Source organism: Myotis davidii, unplaced genomic scaffold (assembly GCF_000327345.1).
Source record: "Myotis davidii unplaced genomic scaffold, ASM32734v1 scaffold46, whole genome shotgun sequence".
Taxonomy (NCBI): Eukaryota; Metazoa; Chordata; class Mammalia; order Chiroptera; family Vespertilionidae; genus Myotis; species Myotis davidii.
Window position 1 is genome coordinate 10,766,239 of NW_006383006.1, and position 9,085 is coordinate 10,775,323.

The following is a 9,085-nucleotide window of genomic DNA, read 5'->3' on the forward strand; positions in this document are numbered from 1 at the left end:
GGTCGTGCCGGCTCTCTGGACCGCGCCAGCTGCCCCATCAGCCGGGGTGCGCTTGAATCTCTTTCCCCATTTTTCTCTTTTAAGTACAATAAACGGGAGAGGAGATTCGTGGATTTTTTTTTTTAATTGTTTGCTTCTTTAATTTCGGGGCAATTCGCTCCCAGCGGGGACGTGCGGCCCGGGGTGGGGCCAGGAGCAGGAAGGTGCCCGGTGCTGCCCAGTCTTTGTCTGCTGCCTCCGGATGCACAGCGATGGGGGAATGGACCATCTTGGAGAGGCTGCTGGAAGCCGCGGTGCAGCAGCACTCCACTATGATCGGGAGGTAAGGGCGCCGAGCCGGCTGTCGGGCGGCCCCGGGAGTCCCTTCTCACATCCAGACTGCGCCCCAACAGCCCCCAGCCCATCCCCTGACCCTCCCCATGGTCCTCAGCCCATGCGTCTCTGTTCCCGCATTGAGAGATTACCTGATGCCCACCCCCTTCTTCAGCTGCTCCTACTCAGCGCCCCAACCCCTCCCTATGAAGCAACACGGGGGTTCACTCTTCTCCCAATGGAAAAGGACTTGTTGGCTCAGCCATGGTCCCCCCACTCTTGGGAGTCCAGCCAGTCTCCATCCGGTTCCCTAAATAGAATCTACAGGGAAGGCAGGATTGTATTTGGACAGAGGAGGGCAAATGGGAAGATGGATTTGCTCTTCAGAGCAGATGTATCTTTCCCCAACAAATTTTTATTAAGCTAAACCGATTTGGCTGCTAAAACTTAACTGTGTCAGAAACCTACACACCCAATATTGTAATATACTGTATATATGTGTGTGTATATCTATATACGTATATATATATATTCATAGCTATCTGTTTATGTAAAGCATTAAGTTCAATATTCATATGGAAGATAAACATCCAATCCAGTTGGAGTACTTATATACACTGTGTAGGTTTTGAAATGTATTCTGTTCAGATATTCGGTGTGCCTTTGCCATATCCAGAGGGAAGGCGTGTGTTGTGCCTCTGTACATTCCACATATACAGATGAAACCTGTCTGTGGCAGATGTGCCATGCCCAATGTACAGAGAACTATATATCTGACATCTCTGTCATATGAAGTGCTCCCAGCACCCAGCAGAAAGGGAAGAGACACAGGCTTCCTAAGATCTCCAGTTCAGTACCATGCAGGGCTGGACAGCTCCTCAGTCAAAGGTCCTCTATAAAGAGCAGAGCAGGGAAGGGAGGAGCAGGGAAGGGAGGGGCAGGGGTTTCCTAAATCAGTGTCTCAGCCCACGAGAACCTCTCTCCCTCCCTCTCCCCTGCTCAGGATCCTGTTGACTGTGGTGGTGATCTTCCGGATCCTCATTGTGGCCATTGTGGGGGAGACAGTGTACGATGACGAGCAGACCATGTTTGTGTGCAACACCCTGCAGCCTGGCTGTAACCAGGCCTGCTATGACCGCGCCTTCCCCATCTCCCACATACGTTACTGGGTCTTCCAGATCATAATGGTGTGTACCCCCAGTCTCTGCTTCATCACCTATTCTGTGCACCAGTCCGCCAAGCAGCGAGAACGCCGCTACTCTACCGTCTTCCTAGCCCTGGACAGAGACCCCCCTGAGTCAATGGGTGGTCCTGGAGGAACTGGGGGTATGGGCAGTGGTGGTGGAAAACGAGAAGATAAGAAGATGCCAAATGCCATCGTCAATGGGGTGCTGCAAAACACAGAGAACACCAGCAAAGAGATGGAGCCAGATTGTTTAGAGGTTAAGGAGCTGACCCCACACCCGTCAGGGCTGCGCACTGCAGCGCGATCCAAGCTCCGAAGGCAGGAAGGCATCTCCCGCTTCTACATTATCCAAGTGGTGTTCCGAAATGCCCTGGAGATTGGGTTTCTGGTGGGCCAATACTTTCTCTATGGCTTCAGCGTCCCAGGGTTGTATGAGTGTGACCGCTACCCCTGCATCAAGGAGGTGGAGTGTTATGTGTCCCGGCCTACTGAGAAGACCGTCTTCCTCGTGTTCATGTTTGCTGTGAGTGGCATCTGTGTTGTGCTCAACTTGGCCGAACTCAACCACTTGGGGTGGCGCAAGATCAAGCTGGCTGTGCGAGGGGCCCAGGCCAAGAGAAAGTCAGTCTATGAGATCCGCAACAAGGACCTGCCCCGGGTCAGTGTTCCCAACTTCGGCAGGACTCAGTCCAGCGATTCTGCCTACGTGTGAAGGGAAAGGTTTGGGGAAGGCCCAGGGGATGACATGTAGCCCTGAGGCAGATGACTGCTTGAGAGTGGCTAATATCTGCCCTCAATTATTTGACTCTCACTATTGAGATACAGGAAAAAGCTGGTTAGGAGAAGATGTTGCATCAATGGGAGAGGAGAGAAAGAATCATTAGGACGTCACACCACTGGTTCCACAGAGACAATTGGGTAGAGTGATGAGATGGATGAGCTGGCCCTTTTTGGATCTTTTAACTTTATGGCCTAGTCTGATCTTGATAACAGTGGACTTGTACAGCTACCAACTAGGACTTAGCTCTGCTGAGTTCTGTATCCTGGTGAATGGTGTAAGTGAAATTCTTCATTGGTACAAGATTTGTGACTTATCTCAACACATCCCTTCATCCTAGGCTGCAAGACAAACATCCTTGAGGCATTCTTCATGTAGCTCCCTCATCAGCATGCCCCTTTTCTCAACCCAAGATAGCATGCCAGCTTTTTTTTTTTTTTTTTAAATCTGGCCTTACAGTAGACCTAATATGGTTTACCTGCAAGCTAGAGGGAATTACTTGGGATGCTTTTTTTGGAGAATGGTCATGACAAAGGCTTGCATTAGAGTCCCATATGACTGGCCCTTAGTCATTATGAAAACCTTAGGAATGTCTCAATATTTCCAATTTTCTAGCTCAAACTGCACTGGTGCTCTTTATTAGGGATAGGGTTTGGGTGGGAGGGAGGGAATTGCAATATGCAGTTATAACACTTCTGTGAGATGATTGTTGCACTGTTAGGCATGTGTTTATGAGCTTTGGGATACTTTTGCCTTCCAGTATGTGGACTTTGGATAGCATTAAAATATTTTTTGTTAATATCAAAGGTGTCTACTCAAGCCACAGAATTTCTAGCTGGTGTATTCCATTTAGTTTCTAATAGAGTTTTGTTGTGCAACACAGCTGCACTTCATTTTGCCACTGTTTGAGTTTACCTGTGTGCTCACACCAGAGACCTTAATCAGCCCATGTCAACCCCTATTTGTTATTTTATCAGTTATTTTTGAAATCTCCACAAAATCACTGGAACTAAATACTATCGGCTAACATGTGTTTATGAATGCTTAAGACATATACCAAAGGTTTAAAAACCTATTGCTTTGGACTGTGAATATATTTCCCTTTTGCTCTTATTTATTTAAGTGCCATACTATATCTTTTATATCCACTGTATATTTAGTTAAAGCATTGGCCAAGAGTAATATTTGGATAATGTACTTTTATGAGTCCCGTTTCCTTTCCATTATCATTATCATTTTTATTTAGATATGGATGCAGTGTAACACACAACTGAGGATTTGTTTAAAATAAAGTTCTTGCCTTTTTTTGGTAAAATGGGAAGTCTGAATTTTTCTATTTTGATTGGGGTTCTATTTATTTAAATATATGTTCAAAATGTTTTATTGCATATTTTAAAATGCAGAACACCGGGGGCAGGAAGTGAGAGACGGATGAATAGTATTTGAGGGATGACCAATAAAGTCCAATTAGTCACTCACAAATGAGAAGAGCCTCGTACATTTTATGAATGTTTAGAAGAGTGTGATGAGCTATTCAAATAGTAGCATTTACTAACTCCTTTCCATTTTAGCCCAAGATTTCCCTGTGTGTGTTTTTTCCATGAGGCTATTGCTTATAGTAAAATATCAATGCTATATCACAGTAGCTCATTCCAGGAGTGAAGATTTTTTCCCTTTCTATCATACTTCCCTTCCATGAATTGTCACATATGGCAGGCATGTAGTGCTCTCCATCATCTCTTGAAGTCCTTATGTGTAAAATGATGCTGATCCAACAGTCAAGCAGAACCCTCTAGACCAGCACTGTTCAACGCAGCTGTGTATAATGATGGAAATTTTCAACTATCTTTGCTGCTCTGTATGGCAGCGACTATTGAGCTCTTAAAATGTGACTAGTGCCATTGAAGAACTCAATTTCTAATTTTATTTAGTTTAAATAGCCATATATGGTTAGTTGCTGCTGCATTATTATACAGCACAATTCTAGATATCTAATAATTTATTTTGGGGTTCTTCCAAAGGAGACTGAGCCTTTGCTTATATGCACAAGATATTGCATTCTCACACAATGCATTCTCATTTTTTTGGCATTTTCTGTCTACATGTGGTCCCATTAGTTCAGTAGGCTAATGTTCTTTTTCAATTCTTTAATGTTACTCACCTTCTAATTCTAGTAAGCATTTGGTCTGAACACTGAAAAGCACTATGGAATTTCCTGGATGATTGTTTTTCAAACACACTTGTTGCACCCTTTAACTATAGCAAGGCAGATGCCAATTTTAGAATGAAAATATTTAAACCTATAGGTTTTCATCTGCAGTATAAATAGGCAGTTGAAAATTATTATTCTTGAGTACAGAAAGAGATCCTCCTCTGTTTTGTGTCTGGTGAGCTAAAAATGTTTTAAGACACCTCCCAGAGATGGAGGAAGAGTGTTGCTTGAGATCTCTTAGCATATGCTTGGGTGTGAAAGAAGTAGGAAACTGTGTGGAAAACAAGGGCTGTTGTATTTGTGCCGTGATGTACGATGACAAGAATAATAGTGTTTCCTGGTAGAAATACATTCCAGATTAGTGGGGTGGATCTCTTTCTTCTTGGCATGTAGGGTCATCCCTCAGAATGACTGATGTGTATCAGTCTGATCTTTTGCTTTCTATTTAATGAAGGAAATATACTGATGATTTGATGCTTCACATAGCTATGTGACGTATGTGACCTTAATCTGTACTTTGTGAGAGGACAGCCTTGATATATTCTCTCAAATTTAAGAGCCTTTTGGTGCACTACAGCCCCTGGCCTGTGTGTGCATGCATGCATTCGTGTGTGTGTGTGTGTGTGTGTGTGTGCGCGCGCGCACATGCGCTCTGCGCACTTCGGTGTAGATAGTTGGTGCCAATTCTAAAAATTTGAAGAATAGCCTGGAGAGAGTGAAGTTATTTAGCCTGGAAAAAGAAACACCAAAAGCACCGAATTTGTAATGTTTAAGTCTTCAGATATTTAAAGGGTTAACAAAAATATGAGAGCTAACAGTTGTACTCTCTAGCTCTGGGGACAGAGGAAAAGGACTGGACTTAGAATGGAGGGTGTGCGAGGTTAGGAGGGGTCAGAAAGAACATGATTTCTCTTGCACCTCTGCTTTTTTTAATGCTATTTCTTCTGCGGGGAATATCTGTCCCATCACCTCCTTTTGCTGGGTATGTTCTTCTTCACCCTTAAAATCAGTTTGGCTGTCCACTCCTCCAGACTGGCTTAGTGCCTCTGCAAAAATACAAATACTAAGTATTTTCAAATCTTTAGGTACACTTATGGTTAGGGAAAGCTATATAATTTAGTGTACAAAATGGGCTACCTAAGATAATGAAAGAAAGGGGCTGGATTGTTCATTGAATGCAACACCAGAACAATGGGTATAAGTTGAATCTGTCTTGAACAAACCAAGTTGTGTACTTAAGACAATAAACAGCCATTGGGCCCATGTCCCAGGCCCTGGGACCCCAGAGATAATTATAATACCTAAGTCTCAGCTCTTGAGAAGGGTTGTCAAAGTTACTTCTCAGACAAAAAGGTAAAAAAATTATGTCAATAATAAAGGGATAATAGTAGTGCATTTAAAAAATATTAATGCCTTTGGCCCACTCTGGAATATCTCAATTAGAATCTCTGAGGCTGTAATCTAGGCATCAATATGTGTGTGTGTGTGTATGTGTGTGTTTAATCTTTATTGTTGAAAGTATTGCATATATCCTCTTTTTCCCCCATTAACCCCCTCCACACCACTCCAGCCCCGCCCCAGGCCTTCACCGTACTATTGTCTGTGTGAATGGGTTATGCATATGTGCATATAAGTTCTTTGGTATCAATATTTTTTAAATTTTCCATTCCTCAGGGATTTGACTGTGTAGTCGTGGTTGTGAACAACTGATGTGAAGACACTGGCATGAAATTCTGAGAATCAGATGTTTGGAGGAGAAATTTGAAAAGGAGTAAAAAAAGGGAAGTCTGAAACTGTCACCAAAAAAAAAGCTGCCTGTTTACATCGCATGCAAAATTAGTGATGAGAACAGAGATCCTTGGGACTTTTGAAGTGGAAGCAGCGGCCATGGCAATGAGAAGGGCTGGCCAAGGTAGAACCTGAAGTGCCCAGAGGAGGAGCCCATCATGGAAGTTGAAAAGAGCTGGCTAGCAAAAGAAAGTTGCAGAGTGATGCCATAAAATTGAGGGAAATAGAATCTCAAGAAATAGGGTCTGTTATTAGTACTCAATTTTAGTAAGTATTCAGCTAGAATCAGCGGTTCTCAACCTGTGGGTCGCGAACCCCTTTGGCGGTCGAACGATCCTTTCTCAGGGGTCGCCTAAGACCATCCTGCATATCAGGTATTTACATTATGATTCATAACAGTAGCAACATTACAGTTACGAAGTAGCAACGAAAATAATTTTATGGTTGGGTCACAACATAAGGAACTGTATTTAAAGGGCCAGAAGGTTGAGAACCATTGATAGATAAAAGGTAGATAAAAACCGCAGAAGCATCCACTAGGTTTGGTGAGAGAGTAGGAAAGGAGAAACAGTGAGCAGAGACGATCCTTTGCTTTGAAGCTCCAGAACTCCTGCAGTTCCAGGAAAGCTATTAAAATAAGAGCAGGTGAAAGGTAAATTGTCAATCTCATCCGGATCAGGGCTCTAATATTCAGTCAGGCATGACAAGCCAGTTCTGTGACTATCCAAAGGTTATGTTCATGTAGAGATTGTTACACACAAGATAGCATGAATATTAGCTAAACACACCTGGTTGAACGAAACCTAAATGAGTGGTTGTGGTTAAAATATACTATTGTCAGCTTTGGGTCTTGAGGGCTGGTAGGCATTAGTCTAGAGCAGTGAAAAGTCACCTGGGAATCTTTTTAAAATCCTGATTTCTGGGCCTCATCCTCCGGAAATTCTGTTTCTTTGTTATGGGTTGGGGCCACACATTAGTAACAAAGAAACAGAATTTCCAGAGGATGAGGTCCAGAAATCAGGATTTTAAAAAGATTCCCAGGTGATTCTAATGTGCAGCCAAGGTTGAGAACCACAGCTCTTTGGCCCCTCAAGTGTGGCCACGAAGTTTCAATCACACTGTACGTGTGCATCCGCACGTAGTATTTTATGGAAGGGCCACACTCAAGGGGCCGAAGTTTGCCGACCACGGGTCTAGAGGCTTCTGAGGGATGCCCGTGCTGAGTGTCAATGCCTGACTTGCTGTTGTGAGTCAGGTACACAGTTCAGCCAGGCCAGCATTCTAAGTCTCCAACAGCTGTGGCAGAGTTCTGATAAATGGACCAGTCATTTTTTTCTCAGCCCAAAGACTAGCGATGCTCTCTAAAACATGTGTATTTAACTTAACAAAGGATCCATCCCCTATAATTACATCCTAACTCTCCCATTCCAACCCCTTCCTTGAAAGTCTCCAAAAACATTAAGCAATAGAGAGTCATTCAATTCAATTCAGTGCTTTCTTGAGCACTGATAATGTTCAAGGACCTGGGCTGCATATTAAAGGAAATCCAAAGACCAGTATGATGCCCTCCCTACTCACCTGAGAGGGATAACACAACTTCCTAAGGCAGGATGTGAACTGTACCATAGCTCAAAATGTTCTAAGAGCAAAGGAAGGCAATATCACATCCAGAGTGTATGTGTGTGTTGAGGGTGGTAGAACAGTATAGAAAAACTTCACCAACAAGGTAGCTTTGAGATGGATGGAGGTAGGGACCAGCAGAAACATTCACCTCTAGCAGAGAAGCCTAGGATATGTGTGGAGAACTGGGGGACTTTGTTTTGCATGGAGTTCACAGAGAGAAGTGGAAGGTGAGTTTGTAAAGTGAGCAGGCCACATTGCGCACCAGGCAAAGGAAGAGGCCCTGAGTTGGGTAGACAATATGAAGACACACTTTTCAACAAAGTTCCTTAATGCTGCTCTTTCGAGCATCAGGCATAGCCACACTAACCATGCAGATTCCATCTCAGGATCAGCTTTATTTGGAAAACACATTTCAATCTCAACAGCATGGGATTGGAGCAAATATCCAGAGTGATGGTTGGGGATTTGGCAGCATGGCCCCATTAACATGAGTGGAGTTAGTCTGCTAAATCCCAGACACTGGGCAGAATCCTCATGTTTATTCACCACGAAGACGACCTTCCTGCTGTAAATTGATACAATATTTCAGAATCACTTAGAACCGATTAAGCTTTGTTGCATCTCCCTCTCCTAAAAGGGAAATATTTTTTGTTTTTGTTTTTTAATACATTTTATTGATTTTTTTACAGAGAGGAAGGGGAGAGGGATAGAGAGTTAGAAACATTGATGAGAGAGAAACATCGATCAGCTGCCTCCTGCACACTTCCTACTGGGTATGTGCCCGCAACCCAAGGTATGTGCCCTTGACAGGAATCGAACCTGGGACCCTTGAGTCCGCAGGCCAACGCTCTATCCATTGAGCCAAGCTGGTTAGGGCAAAGGGAAATATTTTTGAAAATTGCTGCTGTCTGCACTGAAATGTCCGTATTTGTGGGCAACTCTGGCCAGTAAGAACATATGGGTACCTAAATAGTGAGTTGGTGAATTTTGGTATTTCTGAGATGTTTGATCTGGGGAACTTTGTCTGTTGTACTTGTGTCCAGGTAGGGGCTATGCTTTTTTACACATGATTGCCTAATTTTCTATTTTCTTCCCTCCATATTTTTGTTTTCCCAAAGATAATAAAAGGAAAATTCCTGAAGTCATTTTATATGAAATCTAAATGGTCTAAAGATTTGAATTACTG

The 9,085-nt window shown here is 43.4% G+C and overlaps 1 protein-coding gene across 1 annotated transcript; it reads left to right on the forward strand.

Moving 5' to 3' along the window:
• Positions 1-10: 10 nt before the first annotated feature.
• On the forward strand, positions 11-2,913 carry GJD2 (gap junction protein delta 2). The gene is made up of 2 exons (XM_006778115.2): positions 11-322; positions 1,316-2,913. The coding sequence occupies exons 1-2, from the start codon at positions 252-254 to the stop codon at positions 2,208-2,210; spliced, it is 966 nt and encodes a 321-aa protein (XP_006778178.1). The 5' UTR covers positions 11-251; the 3' UTR covers positions 2,211-2,913.
• Positions 2,914-9,085: the final 6,172 nt, after the last annotated feature.

Bases quoted from the DNA above. Each gene is read 5' to 3' on its own strand.
- GJD2 (XM_006778115.2), top strand. From the start codon at position 252: ATGGGGGAATGGACCATCTTGGAGAGGCTGCTGGAAGCCGCGGTGCAG. The intron at 323-1,315 runs GTAAGGGCGCCG...TCCCCTGCTCAG, and splicing joins CACTCCACTATGATCGGGAG to GATCCTGTTGACTGTGGTGG.